The following is a 20,365-nucleotide window of genomic DNA, read 5'->3' on the forward strand; positions in this document are numbered from 1 at the left end:
CGAGTGATTTCAGCTTGCGTGTAGTGCCGCATGGCATAGAAGCACAAGCCTGAGTGGATGAGGCTGCAGGGACCAGAAGATGAAAACTCAGGGGCAAACCCTCATCATGGTACTGTCCCCAAAAGGAAACTCTTTAAGGTGCATCATTCAGCGTTCACCTCTTCCTGAGCCAAAATACAGCCTTTTTCCTTCAGTTCTGGTTGTGCTGAGCTGCAGTAAGTATGTGTTTTTCCCTTTGAAGTGCAGTTTGCTGAAAGCTCTAGGATTGTGTCAGTTACTTCTTCAATCAACTGCTGCAACAATTGCAGTAGTGTTCTTGTGGTGCACTCAGAGCAAGGGCTTGGAGTTTTCTAGTTAGGCTGTCTCACTGGTTTCTGAAGATGAGGTGAAAGTGGATGTGGCAGTTAAGTATCCTACGAGCTGTAAACCATAGCAGAGACCCTGATAAAAAGAGGTTAAAAGACTGGAGGCTAGACTCAGCCATACTGAAGCTGAAATGATTTCTTGGGAGAGAACTACAGCTGGGCTGGAGGCCTTTTTATCCAAGCACTGCGACATAATCCTTGAAAAATTAAGTACTTCACACCAACAACAGCACTGTTCCAGGCTGGAGACCAGGTGATGGGATTGGTATCTTTGCAACCTCTGTTTAAGGCAGAGCAGAGGGATGCTAACAGCAAGAAACTTGCTGCATTACCTGTTTGACTATTGTGTGAAACATTTTAACTCCAGGAAAAGAGCCACTAGCAAAGCAAAGGCCTTATCTGTTTAACATTTTCAATAATTCAATAATAATTCAGTATTTTTAATAATTTAAATGTTCCTTATTGAGGTCTTCAAATGTACAATGGGAATCTCTACCACCTAAGGACTTGAACTGTGTATACAGGTAATTAACTGACTCATTATGGCTTTTTGTTACGCTCAACATTTCTGCGATGCGTTTTTTATGAGTTGGGGCAAGACGCTTCGTTCAAGAGGGGCTCAGGTATCAGCCCTCGCACCTAGAGGTACACTCATACCTTACATGAGCAAACTTTCTAGGGACTTTTTTCCAAACAAACACACCTGGTATATCCGGGAGCCTTCTAAAACACTGCGCTGCAGCAGGAGTACAGGAGTCTCGGCTGGCGCTGGCCATTGCTGCCTTTGAGGACATGGCACATACAAGCACAAGCTGGATGGGCCATCTCAGCACCCGCAACAGATACCAGTTCAGGTGAATAACTCTGTACAGAGATATAACCCATCAGTATTTTTAACTGAGGTCTGAATATGATTATGAAAAAAAATGTCTTTTACTGTCAACACAGTTGACTGATAAATAAACCACCTAAAAAGTTTTTTTTTTCTTTTAACAAGAAGTGGCAAGAGAAAGAAGTCACGAGACAGCAACTCTACTTCTATAAAAATAGGAATTTCTTATCTAGAACTGGGGAAGGCAGTGTGCTGACTCATTAGCACAACAATTTGGAGCAGATTCAGAAGTTGTGGCCTGAACGGTTATTTATTATAAACTGACCTGGCATTGCTGCACAACTAAACCTCTACAACTGCTGAATCAGGCACTGAAAAAAGCCGACTAACAAAACAAGTGTATAAAGTGAAAATATGTGTCTACCCCTAAGAAGTAAGCAAACCATCAAAAAAACAGAAGTTAATGTCTTTAATATAAAATCATTTTTCCCCCCTAAAACCAGCAGCACTGTATTACAGCAGGTGTATTATAGTTAAATTAAATTAAAGGAACGCCATCATGACTGAGCGACATCTTCATGTTTGAAGTAAAATCTTCCAAATAATTCATAGTCCATTTCTGTACATTTCAGCTTATCAGAATAAACTGGAACAAATAACATATTTTCTGTTCAGCAGGGGTCACTACCACCATTTCTCAAAGAAAACACAGTTTCTAGGAACACCAATATTGAATAGTAGTTTGGATATAGATTCTATCATTGGAGGTGGACCACAGATGTACCATAAAGTATCCTTAGATACATGTTTTTCTAGATCCTTTTCAGATATTCTTCCCTCTGAAGAAGAAAAAAGTAGGAAATGAGAACAGATATATTAATCGCGAAGTAATTTAAAAAACAATGACTGGTTAGGGCTATTTCAAGCCCTCATTTCTTAAAAATGCCAGGGCTGTTTAAGGATAATAGGTATCAAGATTTGAGGCTTCCAAAACCATTTGTTCTTCTGGGGGTTTAGATCAGTACTTCCAGTTGGAATGCACGGGATATTAGTCACTGAAAACATGGCTGACATACAACTAAAAATGCCACATTCAGATGAAAAAAAAAAGGTTAAGTATCTCCAACACAAATACAACAGAAATGGAAACATGATGAAGGATCTCTTACAAGCGGTCAGCTTATCCTTCATCAGTCCCGCCTTAAGCAAGTAAATACTTTGCTTGATAGTTTCTGGAATAAAGTTTGCGGTGGGAAATACCGGTATCAAGTTTATAACTAACAGAGGAGGTTTACTAGAAATGAAAACAAAAACTGCATGGGAAAATACTTGTCCAAAGCATATTACATACAGTGAAATTATTTAGGTTTAACTCACATCTCATTCTGAATCTTTAAATGTAAAAATACTAAGTTATGCATACACTAGAACTAATTATATTAAACTTCATCCTCTAGGATGTAATCAGACTTTAGAAATCATCTCTCTGTATTGCCATTATATTTACCTGTAACATGTGGCTGAAGTTCTTTACAGATCTGTGAACTCTGTTGGGTAACGTGGAAACAACACGCGATCTTTCCAGGAAATGCATTCATCAAACCAAGAATATTTTTCTGTAATGTTAAACACACTTGCTGATACCACTGGCCATGACATCAAAGCAGATGTATGCATACAGGGATTATTACCCAGTACCAAGACTCTTGCGTTTCAGCGCTGAGAACTCGATGGGCTTGATTTCACAGGGCTGCCCTGCACAAGTACACAGAATTCCCATACCTGGACTGTGAATGCACCACCAGCTATGGTGTTAGTGCTTTTCTCCTATTTTACAATAGGCTGCAGTTTATAAGATTTGGATCTAAGAACCAGTTATGTCATTTCCTGGTTTTGTCCCCATATAAATTCTCACATTTCCTCCTTCCACTTCCATGTGGGTTTTCCATTTAAAAAACCCCTGCAGTTGGTATTTATCATTTGTTAGGAACTTTTAAGATTACTAGACCCTTTACTCTCGCGGGTTTGCCAAGTAAAACCAACTACAGTGTAATGCTATTTTAACCAGAGTAGAAACTCCGTAATTTTCAGTTCCCTAAGTCACAACTGTGATAGTTACCACCAAAAATCCAGTGGCTTCAGTTCAAATAATAGTAAAAAAAAAAAAAAAAATCTGTCCGTCAGATGCTGTAGTTAGTTCTGAAACTAAGATTTATTTACTGTCTAGATTCTGCACTATTTACGATTTTTCTCTGCTGGAATGGACTCTGGAAATTTTTTCCTAAAATATTCTGAAATAAAAATAATTTCTACTCTGCAAATAGGTAAATTAGCATGTTTTGTTATGTGTATGCTTACTAACTAGTTACTACACTGAACAGTCTGCCATGAGTGGCTTAACAAAAAAACAGACAGATTCTACTTGATAGACAAATCTGTTTCTGATTCCCTAAGAAGACATGGCATGAGGAGCAGCACAGACAGATGCTGCTGCACACTGTTCTTCCACTAGCCCCTCTCGCATTGGCCTGCTTTCACGGCTCTGCATGTGACTCTCAGCTTCTGTCCCCCTCATATGGAACCATGTACAATTTGATAGCACTTTCGAAACTAATCACGTCCTGTTGAGCTGAAGTCCTAGGACCAAGCCAGTAAAGCACGCCTAAGGTAGGACTTCACCTCTTGAAATCAGTCCTTCACAACACCTATGTGTAACCCATCACTCTGCAATTCAGTGACACAGACAGTGGCAAGTAACACACATGTGACACAAACCACCACAGTACTGTTTTCTAGTCTCCTTGGACAGGCTCTCTGTAACTGAATGAAGGAGAATTTCAGCAGCTCATCAGGCTCCTTGCAGCCTAGTAAGTCAGTGTATAAAATGAAGCAGCCAGCTGAGCAACACAGACCTAAGGGAAAAGACCTGTCCTCAGTGTCCTAGCCACAGTCAGGAAACGAGGGTCACATTCAGTCCATGCGAAACTGGGAAAACCCAGATGCTAAGTGGCATCTGGAAGTAGCAAAGTTACTATGCTGGCCTTTGCAATTCTATTCTAATGCTGCCTGGGGGTAACACTATACATAGCCCCTTCTTCAGGGAACAGGTCCTCCAAAATGTTAGTGACAACCAAGCAGTTCCTCACGGAGATTTGTACAGATGTATCTCACAACATAAAGACTCTAGTGATCCTATTTACTCAGTCCTCTGCACAGAAATAAAGAATTTTCATACACATGTTCTGGATTTGAGGGACATCTGAAGAATGAAGGGAAAGTGAGATTTAAGCACTGCAACATATCATTGTGTTCTCTTCTATCCCAGAAGCTCTAATGCAAAAGCTCTGCTGTCTTAATACTGCTGAAGTGAAACTCAGGAAATGCTCCCCCTGCACCAAAAAAAATGTATATGCTTAGAACAGACTGGGAGATTAGTAGTTGGCCAAATGGAAGAGCAGATGATAGGTTCCAGTTTCTTATTCTGCTTCTAGCAACAAATGACTTCTCAAAGAAAGCAAACATATGGTAGCAGTACAGAAGAAAAACTAGTGATGGATCCCAACAGTTTCTGGACTCATGATAAATTTTCACCTTTATCTTACAATCAAAAGCTTTCAATACATCAAAGAAACCTAAACCATTAAGGATGCTTCTTTACAGAAGCTGTGCTAATTTGACCCTGAAATGTTATCAGTGACCCTTAATGGCTGAGTGGGACAATGGATCTTCAACTGCTAAGCAAATGTTGATGAAGTAGTATTACAAGCATTTTTACAAGAAGTGCTTATAAATCCTTCATTCATAGACTAATACCCAATAGTAACTAATGCATTATCAATAAAGCTCCCCTATTATTTTAGAAAGTATTTCCTTTGGATATAATTGCTCTTGCTAGTCTTTAAATTCAATACAGTCTGTACGGAGATTATGTGGTTACAGTATTACAGCATTAAGCATACTATTAGTGTGTATGTACATATATATTATAGTATATATAATCTTTAGTATACTGTGATGTTCTTATGAGATTATAGTAAAATGTAGACATTTAGGGCTAATTGACTTGTCAGTGAAGTCAGGGAGGCCAGTTATGTCCAATAACATCCTTAATTTGTACACTGGCGTAAGTAATTAACACACACATGGGATTTGAGGCAGGAAGTGCCTTTTGTCTCTATACAGTGCTTACACAGAGGGGCTGCTCTCTAGAATATATCTAGAATGATGTAGACACTAATAGCTGAACATCTGAGATAGATTTTTTAAAAAAAACTTTTTATTTACCTTAAATAAGAGTTCGCTTGTATTTTTTGCACTGTAGTACAGCTTCACTGTTCCCATTTTGTATTCATTTCCTTTACCCTCTTGGTATCCATGAAGATCTGCTATATGCAGCAGTATAGAAAACAATGGGTTAATTCCAACACCCCCTGCTATCAGCACTACTTTTACAGGGGAGTCACCAGGCTGAGGATCAAAGAAGAAATCACCTCCCACACGCAGAGCCACTTCTGAGTCAAGAGTACACTAGGATGGAAAAGAAGATACTTAATTTCAAAACTAAAAGCAAAGTTGAAGTATTATTCTTGCACCACAGTCACAAGACTTGTTGGACCGTGATTTTTTTTATTTATATTGATCAGTGAGGGAAAACTGCAGTACTTTAAAATAAATGCCCAGTTTCCAGCTATCTGAAGTAATCTGTTTCAGTGTCTCTAGGGATCTAGTTCTACCTTCAGAAGTTTCAGCCTTCTGATAAGGCAGGATGGTGACTCCCCTTCCCACCCCCATAAGAGCTGAAAGAGGAATGATTCAGGCAAGAGTTTTTCAACAGCAGTATGTGGTTGTGAAAACCCGAGGTTAACATGTGAGATCCCACTTTTACCCAAACCCAGTCATGTCAGAAAAGGCCACACAAGGAAGTCAGAATGAGCTGCATAGATGCAGAAGGTTTTTCCATCCCCATTCCTAAAAAATAAAAAAACACCCAGAAGTGAAGCAAGTATCCACAAGAATGTTTCTTGCAGAACCACTTCTGCATTTGCAACTTGAGTTGCAGAAGAAAAATCTGGGGAAAACCTTCTCTCTTCCTTTCCACTTGTATGTAAGAAATTATTTCTTACAGAAATTTGCCAAAGCATGTTTTTTTGATACATGGAAAACTAAAGCTGCAACAAATAAAACACTTGAGTCAATATCTTATTGGTATGAAGGGTGAAAACACTGCAGTACACAGAAGTCAGGCAAGTTCTCCCGCATCACTGTAAGCTAACAGAACAAATAGGAGCAGAAAACAGAACTCATTTCAGACCATATATAGGGTTTAAAAAATAAAATAAAGAGGGTAAGGAAACAAAGGAAGGTGGGAAAGGAGGAGAGAAAAAAAAATAAAGCTACAAGAACTGCTGAAAAATTAGCAGTTGATCACTTCGAGAGTAAAAACATTTTCTCAAAAAAATCCTTTTGATATCAGGAAGCAGTAATTAAAACAAAAGTACTTCCATTAATGACACCTGTATACTAAGCAAAGGTCTAAACAGGTCCACCAGGAGGCAGAATGAGACCCTTTGACACAAGTATTGCACAGAACACAGAGGTTCCTACAGTAGTGACCATGAGCATTAAAAAGTTTTTTGCCTTTCTTAATTATTGCATAAAGTATTATCTCTCAATTATAGTGTAAGACAATCAACATTTATTATCTGAAACTAATTTCTGTCTCCCTTTTCAATGTACACTGCCAGGCTTTCCCACCACGTTTTACTTTGGTTTAGAGATGCATGAATCCAGACATGTTCCAGATTCATGTGGCAGAAGGAGGAAACAGAATATGGTATCCTTTGTTTCTCCCTAAAAATGCTTATTTCCACAATCTCATTCTTGTCTCATCTGCCTCCTTAACCAGCTATAGCTCATCAAGATGGGACACAGGACACAGGAAGAATCTCTCTTAGCCAGCAGTCTCCCACATATTTCAGTGCGTTAGCCATGGCAATGATAACAGTAAGTCAATTTTCCAAAACACCAATAAATTGTGGAGCAATACGGTGAGAAAGTGTTGTCCTTTAGCCTGGCAAATTTGTAAATACAGCATTGAAACGCCTGAGAGAAGTGAAGCAATCAATACATTACACAGACATTTTTCTAAATAAAAGGCTGTGTTTTCCTAAGCTATAAAGTACACTGTGCTGAATTTTATGATTTTATATACAGTAAAATTAAAGAATAAATATAAATACCTCTGAAAAAAACAGTGCGTAAATGAGTACTAACTATTCCTATAACATCTTTTACCCTGAGATTTCAACTTCATTTATAAATAGCTTTTAAATAATTAAGTACCAGAGTTTTTTCACCATATATCCAACCTTTTCAAATTCTAGGTTGCTATTTTTTTCTTCTTCTTTCTTAAGGAAAAGCACACCCTGTTGTTTAGCTAGAACAGTCCACACATACCCTGGAGGTTTCTCCACAGCATCAGGCTGGGCCTAGCTTACCTGCTCACAAAAGATTCTCCTATAAATTTAACCAGAAAACTCAGCAACAGCAAACTGATTTATGACATCAAAAATCCTAAGAGAGCCTCCAGAGACTGGGAATGATGAAGTTAGGCCTTCATATTCTCTAAGAAGCAATACCAAAAACCAGGCAATCCTCTTAGGCATTACACGATCTGCTGGCACGTACACTACAAGATCTATACAACATCTCAAAAAGGTTTTGTTGTTTATGTTCCAGTGCAGATAACTTGCTGTAACACCAATTAAAATACTGTGGATGCTCACATGCTAACTACTAGATTAGCACCACTTTTGATATTCTCAGTTCTAGTAAATTTGCATCAATCTTTACTGTAACTGTGCTGGCCACTAGACTGAACTGCAGTATTTGTAAATCTGGAAGAATCTGTCAATTTAAACCTTACAGCCACATTTAAGAAATACAAATGTCAGGCAGAGAACAGCACATAGGACAGATCACATGGGATTGTGAAAAGAACAAACATTGACAGGACAGGTCATCTACGAAATATGATCAGCAGCAGAAATAGGACTCTTCTGACTATAACTAAATGGGGTAAACGGATGAACAAAACACTGCAAGAGGCCAAAGTGTCATTTACCTCTGTGTGAATCCAGTGAGCAGGAGGATGAACAGTGTGCTTTACTGCCAGCTCTAATACCCCTTCTCGTTCCAACAGGCCAGGGCTTGAACATATTGAGAATCCCCCAACTACAGATACTCCAGGAATAAAGAAATCAACCCTAAAAATAGACCAGAAACAAAAGTTTAAAAAAAAGCCAACAACCCCAAACATGGAAAACAATAACCCAAACAAAAGGGCTGCCTTTGTTTCAATTACCCTTCCTTTACAAAGACAGCTTCATTTCCATAACATAACTTTTCCAAAAAAGGGCTTAATCTCGACTAATGCCATTTCCTTAGAATTATTTTCATCTAGAAACATGTCATCACCTTTGTTAAAACAGCAAGTTTTTTAAACTGTTCTGCTTTTAGCATTAGATGCCACATCTTACAACAGACTAGAATTCTCTAAGTGTTTAAATAAATTATTTGCGTATTAAAACAAAACCACAATATGGTCTGACAGAGTGGCTTAAATCCCTCTCTTTTCAGTCCCTTTGATGGGCTCTTCAATTTTCAAACATAAGAAGATTTGGAAACTAATTTTAGGGAAATGACTTGATTAAAAACTTTCTTTTCTTGGGAAGATGAAACATCTGAAGTAAAACCACAGTCTGTGAAAAATTTCTTATGTGAAAAATCAGTTACTGGAAGCAGAATGCTTTACCTGCTGAACCGCAGTGCCCTCTGGTGGCACGTATCTTTGTCTGAAAATTGAACTGGAATAAATTACTACAGGGGTTTTTTTTATAGTTAAAGTAAACCACGAATGGATTTCTACAGATTGGAAGATAACATACAAAAGCTTTTGCAACACCAGCAATTAGAGAGTATGGAAGGGAAGCCATTACTACACATGAGCTCTAATTCATTTTCATAAAAGTAAGGCTTTGATATTCCAAATAGTATCAGAGAAAGTTAGAAGTTGGTTTATGATCTAACATTTAAACTCCTCTGTGTTGCAGAAATTTTTAAATACTTCAGTTTTCTAAAGTACATAACAAAATCCCGGATTTCAAAAGAAAACTAATGTTTAAAACTGATGATTGTGCTGCTCCTCTTACGAACCAACCACACTGGTAAGCAATGCCACATACTAGAGAATCATTATTCAAGTCAAGCCTGAGGTAGTTAAAGTTAAGCTCAGCGTTAGTTAAATGGGAATGCAAAAAGAGCGGTAGACTGGCTTCCACTGCACAGATATTTTCTTTAAACAAACAGCAAGGCTGTATTCTTCACGGAGATGACAAATTCTTGAGGGAGGAGAGAAGCACTTTGAATAGTTCACTACTTCTTAAGGAAAAAAAATCTTGCCTGCTTACTCCCCACAAAGTTTCACGCTTCAAAGAAAAATATCCTCTCTTTCTCTTGAAGAATGCACAAAGCGTGATATATACGATGCTACAGTGATATAATTTTTAACTTTATTCTAATAAACTTGATTGTGTATAAAGGTATCTGACTGCAAAGGAAAGGTCAACAACCAAAAAAAGTTGAGGCAGCTTATTTTGCTGTCCTCAGCTTCTGCAGCCCCCCTGACCATGGAGCTCAGCTTCCCTAGCAGTAAGGATCTAAGAGATCAGAAAGGACAACTCTTGTATTGCAGCATTTATTGTAGCAAAGAACACCTCAAGATGCTACTAAAGCTCTTTGCCACCCTCTGGTGGAAAATAATCTTACTACTTATATTAATGGAAAAAAATTACATTTATGTTGTAACAATTTAGATTGAAGTCAAAATGTTCTGCTTGACATATAAGGGAAACATTATTCATGCCTGGTAGGGAAACATAGATACAAAACCAAACGTTGCTGTAAAACCTAAATCAACCATAGTTTTTACCCTTCTGCAGTACTAATGTAGACGTATGTTTCTTTCTGTATTAGTATTTCTTTTCCAGTTACATAACTATGAGAGATTTCAGTGCATATTATATTATATTATATTATATTATATTATATTATATTATATTATATTATATTATATTATATTGGATGAGCTTGTATTTCTGATGGCTTGTCTCATCTTAGCTGTGTGTAGGAAGGATAAGAGGACTTCTAAAGAAATGCTGTCCGTGACAGCTTAAGCGAAAGAGTAGTTGTAGGAAAAAAAGAAAACAAACCCATAAAAACCCACAACGAGGAGAGGTGCAAAAAGATGTAAAACAGAGATCTTACAGTGGGTTTTCATTTCCCTCCTTTTAAAGGCTACCTAAGCCAAAACTTCAAGAATTAATTAGGAATTGCTAAGGAAGAGATCAGAAACATTAAAACCATAAAGGAACTTCTTCAAAGTATTTATAACACGCATATACCTCAATGCATGTTTTAGTAAATCAAAACGGGTAACAGCAACAAGTCTCTTCATTATTACTTGAAGTCAGATAAAGACCAGTATCTGCCAGCATGCTTGCAAAACAAATTCACTTTTGCTTCTGAAAAGCCTGGTAATTAGAACACTTTCAAAAAATACATACATTTTAGTGACAATCTTTGGCTGTAACATCTTCCTATAGCAAATTCTAACGAGTTAGCCTTTTCTACTCAGGAAATCACGGCCTGGTGTTTTGTGCTGCTCATCAAAAAACGCAACCACAGTTTATAGCTACAAGTATAGAAAAGTAGTTGTATCCCTTACAATAGCATTAGAATACTTTCAAGGAAGAAGAAAATGAAAAAGAGTAATTATAATTAAAGCTTTCAGTTTTCAGCATTATAATTTCTAAAACATTTTTGGAGGGTAAATGCACTTTGCAAGTACTGGCAAGGAAGAATTTAGTATGAGTCACTGCACATGTGCAAAAACTGCAGCAAATTATTCCACAAACAAATTATTGCAATCAGCATCTTGTGTTCTGGTTCTAAATTTAAAAGCCATCATATTAACATTACATGAGTAACATATGCTGTTAATACCCTAGCAGCTATACTTTGATTCCAGCAAACCCACTTTCAGATGGCCTAAGCCAATAAAAAGTTTAAGAACATTTAAATGACCAATGTCAAAAGCAACTACTCATAGTTTTAAATTAATTTTTAAAAGAAAAAAAAAAAAGTGATTGAGTGGGAGTATTTTTAACAAGGAAGGAAGACAAACATGAAAATCCAGAGCTTCCCTGGAAAAAAGCTGTAAGGTTGCTTAAACAAACAGCTAATTATTTCAAAGGCTTAATAATTCAAGGGTTTTTATTTTCAAGTTTGACGATCTATATTTATATAATAATCTGACTTAACAGGCTTAATTTTCAGAGTGGAAACTTTTAGGGGAAGAAATAAAAGTTAACAGGTAATTCTGATTTAATTATAAACAAAAACTAAGTAACTTGCAACTCAGCAGCAGTCTTGGCTCTGCTGTAAAGGTAACTGGTAAATAAAGACAGCAAAACAGTTTGCAGAATAAAGTGCAGTGTACATCAAAGTACTCTTGAAGAAACAATGTAACATACATAAACCAGAGGAAAATATCAAAACAATCAAACTGAACATTTAAAGAATATAAATTTTTGCCTTTTAAAATTAATATTAGCATATTTAATAGTAGCTATTTTAAATTATGCTAAATATCAGCTATTTCACAGAGCACCCAAATAATAAAACATCATATTATATAAATTAACGATTTTTTCAATGCTCAAGTATCAGAAGCTTTTTAACTTTTTTTACAGTGGACTTCTGCTGGTAATTTTCCCCTCAAATATCAGAAGATCTTACCACTGTCCTGCTTTGAAAGTAAAATCTTTATTTGCGATAGCCAAACGAAGTCTTTTGACTGTCTGCGATTCATTGGTGATTCCACACACTTTTGCCTGTGAAATTACCTATCCAAAGGAAAATAAGCCATTGTGTTACATAGATATCACTTGCAGCACCAGTACTCAAGAATCTGTACATGAGCTATCTATTGCTTCGCGTGTTATCTGCGGCATTTCATTACCTAAAGCACCAATATTTTTTCACTGGGGTAGAGAAACAAAAATGGATTCACTGACATAGTCACTGAATGGAGAAATGGTTTTCTACTTCCAGTCCACCACGTCTGTCAGTTTTGTCAGGGTTGTTCTAAGATTATATACAAACTTATTTTATTTCAGTTGAAGAGAAAATAACGATAAAGAGAAGTGAATGCTCATTACTGCTTTTCAGATTCTTTTAACATCTATACAAGGCAAACACTCCTGTATCTTTCTAGCAACAAAGCAAAAAGATTTCAGATACAAAGACTGACAAAGGAAACTCGTAAAAGATCAGCTGCTGCTGAAGTCCCAGGGAGAATTCTGCATCTGGATCTAGTTTTATTTAAGTAATTAAAAGCATTACTGAAAGATTATGCATTAATGAAAGAAAACCAACAAGCCTTTGGTTACTGTGTTTATACACATACCGATTTGACCACATATGTGATCTACAAACACAGGGAAACTGTGACACAAGCATCCATTGCTAGTTAACAGAAGAGTTTTTGTTTGGCAACCAGATGAGAGGGATGCAAGAGCCATAGCTGACACCGCTTTGGAAGAGACTAAAAAAAATATGAAAAATAATGCTTTTCCAAATGAAAAGCAGATTTTGCAACAGGACCATTGGGGAGGAGCTCCCCACTTAAACTCTTTGATGCCCATCAGTACAACGTGGATTTTCATCCCCTGCCCTTCCTCTTCAGGTATTTTTGAGTTATAATTATTAACCTTTTTGCTCTACAAAGAAAGTCGTGCCCTAAATATTTTCTACACAAGCCAATATACAGATTTTACTCTGTTAAAAAATCCTGATGTCATTTACCACACTAGGAAATACTAATAATACCACCACAACTCTATCATTTCTCATTTGTATAAGATCAAACAGATCAAAAAAAAAATTAAACTTTAAGCAACTATGCTCTAATTTAAAACACATGGCAGGAAATTAATTTATTCATAAAGCAACATCTGAACACGTCCACTGTCCCATTAAACAGCAGGACATTTGCCAATTTAAAATAAAGTAGCATATATTTCTTTTCCACTTTAGCAGAAGATATTAAATGGGGAATGCAATCACTCTAAGTTAACAAGAGAAATGTCAGACACTGACTTAAATGGTTGTTCTGATGGAGAAACCTTAAGTGCAGGAAATAGACATTAAGTTTAGATCTTCTTCATTCCCTTTTTTACTCTTCAGTACATTCCTTAATTTGTTCTTTGGCTGATACATCTGACAGAGCACTGGAAATTTAATTCTTAATCAGTATAAAGTTATTACAAAAATTGAATTTGAGTCAGGGTGATCAAAGACATTCAACCAGTATTTTGGAACACCACAAGAGTATTCAACTGACCCAGAGCAAGGCTGCAGTGAGAGGGATGAAGACACAGGACTCCAGACTTTGCCGCTGTAGTTCAAGAAAGTGTCAGGCACTTCTTCTTGCCCTGGTCCTTCCCATTACCACTCTTCAACAGGCGATATTGTGCAGCATGCACACTAATGCAACACAGACCTATGATTCTTTCATCTTTCTACAGGACTGAAATGGCCAAATAAGGCAATACAGACTGAGGGAAGCCAACTGCTGATTATATGGAATTTAAAAGCAAGCAGAGGATTTAAAATAAACTGATTTTAAAGTGGTCAGAAATAAAGTAACAAAGAATAAATCAAGCATTGAAAAAATAAACAGCATAATCCTCTGATATGCAGAGAATTTGCAGTAGCAGAACTGAGCCCTGCTCTTTCACCTATCCCATACAGCTTCCTTCTCTTCCTCAGACCTTACACAGTTCCCTGTACCACCTCAGAGCTTCCAACACCTCACAAGGATCCATTTTCCACATATTTTCCAGCTACCCAGTGTTTACGTTGGGCAGAAAAAGTAAGCAAGCCAAGCAATCAGAAACATCCAAGATTTAAAAAAACATAGATGCAAAACTCAAAAGTGCAAACATTTTTTTTGTACCAGAAGCAAAAAAGAATGTGTATCTGTCTGTACCTGTCTCTACACTCATTTTGTCCATGTACTGAGTTAATTTGGCATAAATCAGATCCACCTGAGCAGCTGTATGTCCACAAGCAATGCTAATCTGTACCCAAGTAAACACTGACATTAGGTGTGAGCAGGTGAGGCACAGCTCCAACTGACAGCTTGGATAACAGGCAGAATGAGCCTGCATTCGTCTCATCTGTCCACAGTCTGTGTCACAGGTGCTAAATCTCCAGTTTTGGGGGTTACCTATACATCCCCTCCACCCAGCTTCCTTCCGAGAAGTATTCACTTGGCCTGTGACTTATTCTCAACTATACTCATAGTTAGGGAAGAACGTAGCAGAGGAGGACTTAATTATGTACACATATGTATATTAACAACTGTATAGTGTGTTGGAAAACATACAGTTTTGTCCTGCTGTGTGACCCATGCAGGACTGGCCTGTCATGAATGGCTACTCAAGACAGAGAGAAGCTAACTAAACAATGGAGAAAAATTGGGCACCATTTCCCAACTCCTGGGAATTAAAGATGGGATTTTTCAGTCAAAAAAGTGCCCTACTTCTCCTGAAAAGTCTAAGAAAAATGCAGCATTGTTTCACTAGTGAAATGTTTTTGAGAATTGAAGCCATATTCTCCCAGTATTTAAAAATTTCTAAACATCTACTTCAGCTAATTACAGAAAGGAACTACCTGTATGAAATACAAAAGTATGTTCACCTCTGAACATTATGAAAAAGAATGCTTACGGCACAAAACTGAGATCCAGAGTAACAATTTCTGGATTTTGATGGAGAACAATGCTCTATCTTCCTTGTACTTGTGAATTAAAATAGATACAAACTAAGATCCTTTTTGCAACTATCATCTCTCCCTTCAAGATGTCTACACTTTTTATCTCATCTCCTATGTTATAAAGGGACATTTTCCACATTTTTTTAATCTCAAATTTGAACCAGCATTGTAGAAATCCATAAAAATCTGAGCAGTCTGTGTAGAGATGATAGGTACCGGTGCGCTTTAATTACTTATAATAATTCATATTTGACCAGAATTCTATTAAATTTCTGGTCCAACATAAACAGCATCACATGTCACCGACAATTTTTGTAACTCATTACATTTCATCCATTGACCACAAAATACACTTATTTTACAACAATATCAAATACAAAAAATAAGGAGAAAAATAAGTAAAACAGACTCCAGCAGAAGACCAAGTGAATCAAATACAATTACCCAGCTTCTTCACAACAGAAAAAAAATTACTTACATCCTAAAGAACACAACACTAACCTCCTGGCGAAAATTATTTGCTGTCCGCTCTAGATGATCCATTTTCCTTTTTGATTTTATTGTGCTGCAACAAAAAGCAAACATAATTGTCATTTTGACAGCTGTGCCACTGTCCCTTACTGATATGAATTTCTATTAACATAATGATTTACCAGTGTAATCCAGTCTATAGATGACATAAGTCAAATAAGAATTAAATATAAATACATAATTGGGAGTTAAATAAGTATTTATAGGTCTGTAACAATTTCATTTTGTAACTGTAGTCTGTAACTTCATTTTGACAGTATTACCATGACATTCTCTTAAAAAAAGAAAAAGTTTTTGTACGTGGGTAACCTACCCGTTCACTGTGCAATAACAAAAAGCAGAGTGCCTCAATAGCACCAATGCAGAATGAGTGGGAAAAATTCTGCTAGCACCTCTCAGTAGTTGAGGAACAGTAAAACCCACATAAATAGTAGCACGAGCCATGATGACTGCGCCGTCTTCAGAATCACCAGCTCCTGAAAAATCCATATAAATATTTGTTAAATAAAATACCCACTGTTTGACATGGCTTGTTTTCACCTTTTATTTCCATTAAATCAGAGAGGCCACAGCCCAGCTAGAGATAAAACTAGCAACAGACATATAGGGAAACAAGAAGGAATTCTAAAAGTACAAAGTATCATAAAGAAGTGTTAAAATGTACATCCATCCATTGTCACAGATGATATGGAAAAGGCTGAAGTACTCTACACCTTTTTTGCCTCAGTCTTCACAGGCCAAGGGAGAAGGGTAAGTAGGAGTGGGGCCAGCAACTGCTTAGGGAAGTTGGATGTATTCAAAGGCACAGAGCCAGATCAGTTACACTCAGGGTTGCTAAGACACACAGCTGACATGCTTGTGAGGCAACTGTCTATTACCTATGAAAAATCAGAGAAAGTCTCCAATCGGCTGGAAAAAGACTAAAGCATGGTCATTTTTAAGAGAGGCAAGCAGCAGCACCTATGTCCAACCAGCACCACCTCAGTCGCTGTAAAAATGCTCAGAGCTTGTCCTCTTAGCTGTGTGAAAGCGAAGAAAGTCATCAGGGAGATTCAAGACAGATTTACCAAGGGCAAATTATGTTTGATAAAGCTGAACACCTACTGTGATGAAATGTCTGGTCATGCAGCTAAGGGGACAGCAGTGGATACAATACACCTTGACTGTCCTGTGGCTTTTGACCCCATCTCCCATAGCATATGCATTAGGAAGCTAAGGCCAGATGGACTGTTGGAGTGGTTGAAGACTGGCTGGGCAGACAGAATTGAAGACTTGATGGCTTCAAGTTGCTTCAGTTGCTGGCTAGCAACAGTAACTGCACCCTGGGGTTGATAGTGGGGCTGATACAATTCAGTAAATTTATCAATAACTTGGATGATGAGACAGAATGCACCATCAGCAAACTTGTGGATGACACAAAATTGGAGGGATGGTTGACATGCTGAATGGTAGAGCTTCACTTTAAAGGGGCACTGAGAAACTGCAGGACTGGAAAACAGAAACCTCATGGGCTTAAAGAAGTACAAAGGTCTACACCTGGGACTGGCTTAATCCAGTGCTAGCAACTGTCCTGCTCCAAGCAGGAGCTTTGACTAGATGACCCTCAGAAGTCCCTTCCAGCCAAGATATCTGTGATTCTAAATGCTCAGAAAGTATTTATGTTTGAAAGAAGATCAAACACTGAATATGCATTCCCTTTCTATTGGTAAAGAAAGGGTTCTGGTTGGAAAATGTTATAAACATTAAATAAAACTGTTTGTTCACAGGTTTATTTAAAAACACGTAAATCCCTCATACTTCCATATATCCTAGATAATACTTACATCTCTAAACAATTAAGCAAGACACTTACATGCACTACAGTGGAAACATGGTGTGAAGCTTCAAAACTGCATACTCAAACGGAGATATGACAGAGAAAGATAAACTGACATGTACAATATCCAAAATAAGTCAGAAATACCCTTAATTTACAAAGTGCAGGAACAGGTAAGTCATATTTCTCATTGCTTGCAAATCTGCCTTTGTTTTTCCTAAAATGGATTAGCATAATCCTCTATCATATTATCATCACCTATCAAATTATATTATTTCTACGATGAAGTCCATTGCTTCTTTAAAGCATTCTTAATCTTTTACTTCCATTTAAATCTCTTTTCCTGCATTCTTTTAAAGCATGTAATTTATTTTCGAAATGTTTTTGTTTTTCATTTTGAATCCTTTGAAATGGCAACGATCCAGCTTGTTTAACTAATCAGGCCCATACTCTCTAGGCTTTCACTAACAGCTGCAGCGGCTGGTCACTTAGTAATTTGTCCTGTTTGCAATCTTGTACAAATGGGAGGCAGAGCTTTCATAAATGAGGCTGCTCAGAAATGGAATACATTTGCTGTAACTACTCAAAATGCCAACTTTCAAGCATACAAAATACTTCCTGCAGCTTTTAACCGTCCACAATATTTAATAGCTTTTTAGCATTTAATTCCACAGCAGCTTGCAACTTTTTGAAGTGGAATTATTTAGAACTCTTCTACCACCAGTGAGCAAAATTACTTTAATTTTTTTTTTGCCACAGCATATACAGAGTGCTCTATTTAAACAAAATGCTTTAGCACTTTCTACAGGCAAATGTGTAGAAGCTATTGACAACAAAAGTATTAACAATCTTAAAATATTTTAGCAAGACAAAGTACACATCTAATGAGGAAGTCACATTCCTCTACCTCAGCATGTTCAGTGTGCAAACCCAGAGTGCTCAAAAATCACTGAGTTACTCAAATTCATGAGATCATTTTATGATCAGGAGTCTTTTAGATAACGTATCTTGCTTACAGCCATCTACATGTCCTTTTTTTAGGCTTCTTGCTTTTCGATTCATGTTTTCAATGTTTTAAAACTTGCTTTTCACTCTACCGCATTAACTAATTCAAAGTAAAAATGAAGTATGTTTGAAAGTGGACATTCTTATGTAAGCTGTTTAAGCCAATAGCTGTGACTACTTAAATCACCACAATGTCAAAATGAATCACATGAAGTCCAATGCTTTGCTTCAGAGGCCAAGGACGGAGAAGAAAGATTTAATTATTCTTTTTTTTTTTTTAAATCACCTCACATCCTTCAAAACCCTTTCTGCCATTAATTACTACTAAACACAGCGACATCTGCCGGTAAAATAAGTGCCTTAACTTTAAAATCCAATACAAAGATTCTCAATTATTTATTTTATGTATTTGGTTTAATTTTGCTGCTGAAGTTGACAGTCACTTAAAGCTGGCCTCATTCTCATTTTTACTGCTACCACTTTAGGAAGCAAATATTTTCAGTCCTACACATGAAAATGTAAAAAACCAACCAACCAACCAACCAAAAGTTCAACATCAATACCTAATATTGAAAACAAAAAAAAATGTCTGCCTTATTTTATTGTAGCAGCTACAACTTTGAAGTCAGGGCTGAAAGATCCTATTGATATAGACTATTTTAAGACTGAGACTCTACCCTAAATTAAAAATGACTCTTGAACAGTAGTTCAAGATACTTGTTTCCTTTACACTATTATCAATCACTTTCCAATCCTGAAAATCACAATAAAAAACAGTTGTAATTTTTACTCTGTAACTAATAAATTGCAAAATCTCTTCTAATGAGTCCTGGTTCTCCCCTACCATACACAAGTCTGACTCATGCCTCTACAAAACGTGAACAGCCTCTCCCCCATCTGTCACCTCTGCGACTTCCTTGGCTTACTTACCCAGCTCTTTGGCAGCTCCCTGCCCTCCAAGCAGCACAGCGCTTCAGCCTCCCAAGCTCCTGTCTGGTGGGATGTTCTCCCGTTATTTTTTATTCTCTTCTTACCCAAGCCCTTACAGAAATAGCCACTCCAAATACTCCCTTCCTTCCTTTGCTCTGCAGACAGAAATGAATGCTTCTTTTGTATGACTCGTCCTCTCCTCACTTAAAATTAAAATCAAGCAATTAATTCATTCTCCTTACCCTCCGACCCACTGGCCCTGGGTTACTATCCCTCGAGATCTACAACCGCATCTCTTCCTCAGTCTTCCGTCTGAAGGGAGAGAGTTACTTTGAGTTAACCTCTATCACACTGAACAGCAAACTACTACATAAGTTAATGCAAGAGAGCGTTGAGGGGGAAGCAAGGACACTTAAACGAGCAGGATAGGAAATCTTTTACCAAAAGCAACTGTACAGATCGCTAAGAGAGACTCCTCTACATAAACCGGCCCCTCTGCAAAAGTCACCACCGAAAAAGGCTTTTCCCTTTGACCTGGTATTAAGGAAGACACGGCGGGGGGATGGTAGGGGAGGAGCCTGCGCTTGACTGAAGCGGGGCAGCACTGAGGAGGCTGGAAGGCCGCGTCCCCGCCGCCCTCCCGCCTCGGCCCGGTGGCGGGGAAGGACAAGGTCGCGGCAGGACCCTGCCGTCCCCCCAGGACGGGGAAGTGGCAGGGCCGGGGGCGGAGGGCAGCGGCCGGAGGGGGCGGTCGGGCCGCCGCTCCCAAGCGCGGCGCGGGGCTCCCGCCGTGAGGAGGGGGGAAGCGGCCGAGACCCCGGGGCCCCGCCCCCACACCGCCTCGCGCTCTCGCGCGCTGACCCCCTCCCCCCGATCCCCAACGGCCGCCGGGGGCGCGCGCCCCGGCCCCGCCGCATCACCCCTACCCGGCGCCGCATCACGTGACGAGAGGCGCTCTCGCCCCGCCCCCGTCCCGTCACGCGACGG

General features: G+C 38.2%; 1 protein-coding gene across 5 annotated transcripts; it reads right to left on the reverse strand.

Annotated features, from left to right (window-relative positions):
* Positions 1-1,650: 1,650 nt before the first annotated feature.
* Positions 1,651-20,364, reverse strand: OXNAD1 (oxidoreductase NAD binding domain containing 1). 5 transcript variants are annotated; one of them, XM_068405184.1, is made up of 11 exons: positions 20,305-20,364; positions 19,621-19,690; positions 19,379-19,533; positions 15,941-16,103; positions 15,598-15,661; positions 12,055-12,161; positions 8,321-8,462; positions 5,688-5,724; positions 5,482-5,579; positions 2,705-2,813; positions 1,651-2,036 (listed from the first exon to the last, which is right to left on the reverse strand). In XM_068405184.1, exons 4-11 carry the CDS (start codon positions 16,069-16,071, stop codon positions 1,882-1,884), a joined length of 843 nt encoding a protein of 280 aa, XP_068261285.1. In that variant the 5' UTR covers positions 16,072-16,103; positions 19,379-19,533; positions 19,621-19,690; positions 20,305-20,364; the 3' UTR covers positions 1,651-1,881. The 5 variants fall into 5 exon arrangements, with proteins under 5 accessions (XP_068261285.1, XP_068261284.1, XP_068261281.1 ...); XM_068405183.1 differs by having other exon boundaries at positions 5,482-5,582; XM_068405180.1 differs by having other exon boundaries at positions 5,482-5,724.
* Between the last annotated feature and the right edge of the window lies 1 nt (position 20,365).

Source organism: Nyctibius grandis, chromosome 7, assembly GCF_013368605.1.
Source record: "Nyctibius grandis isolate bNycGra1 chromosome 7, bNycGra1.pri, whole genome shotgun sequence".
NCBI classification, from domain to species: domain Eukaryota; kingdom Metazoa; phylum Chordata; class Aves; order Nyctibiiformes; family Nyctibiidae; genus Nyctibius; species Nyctibius grandis.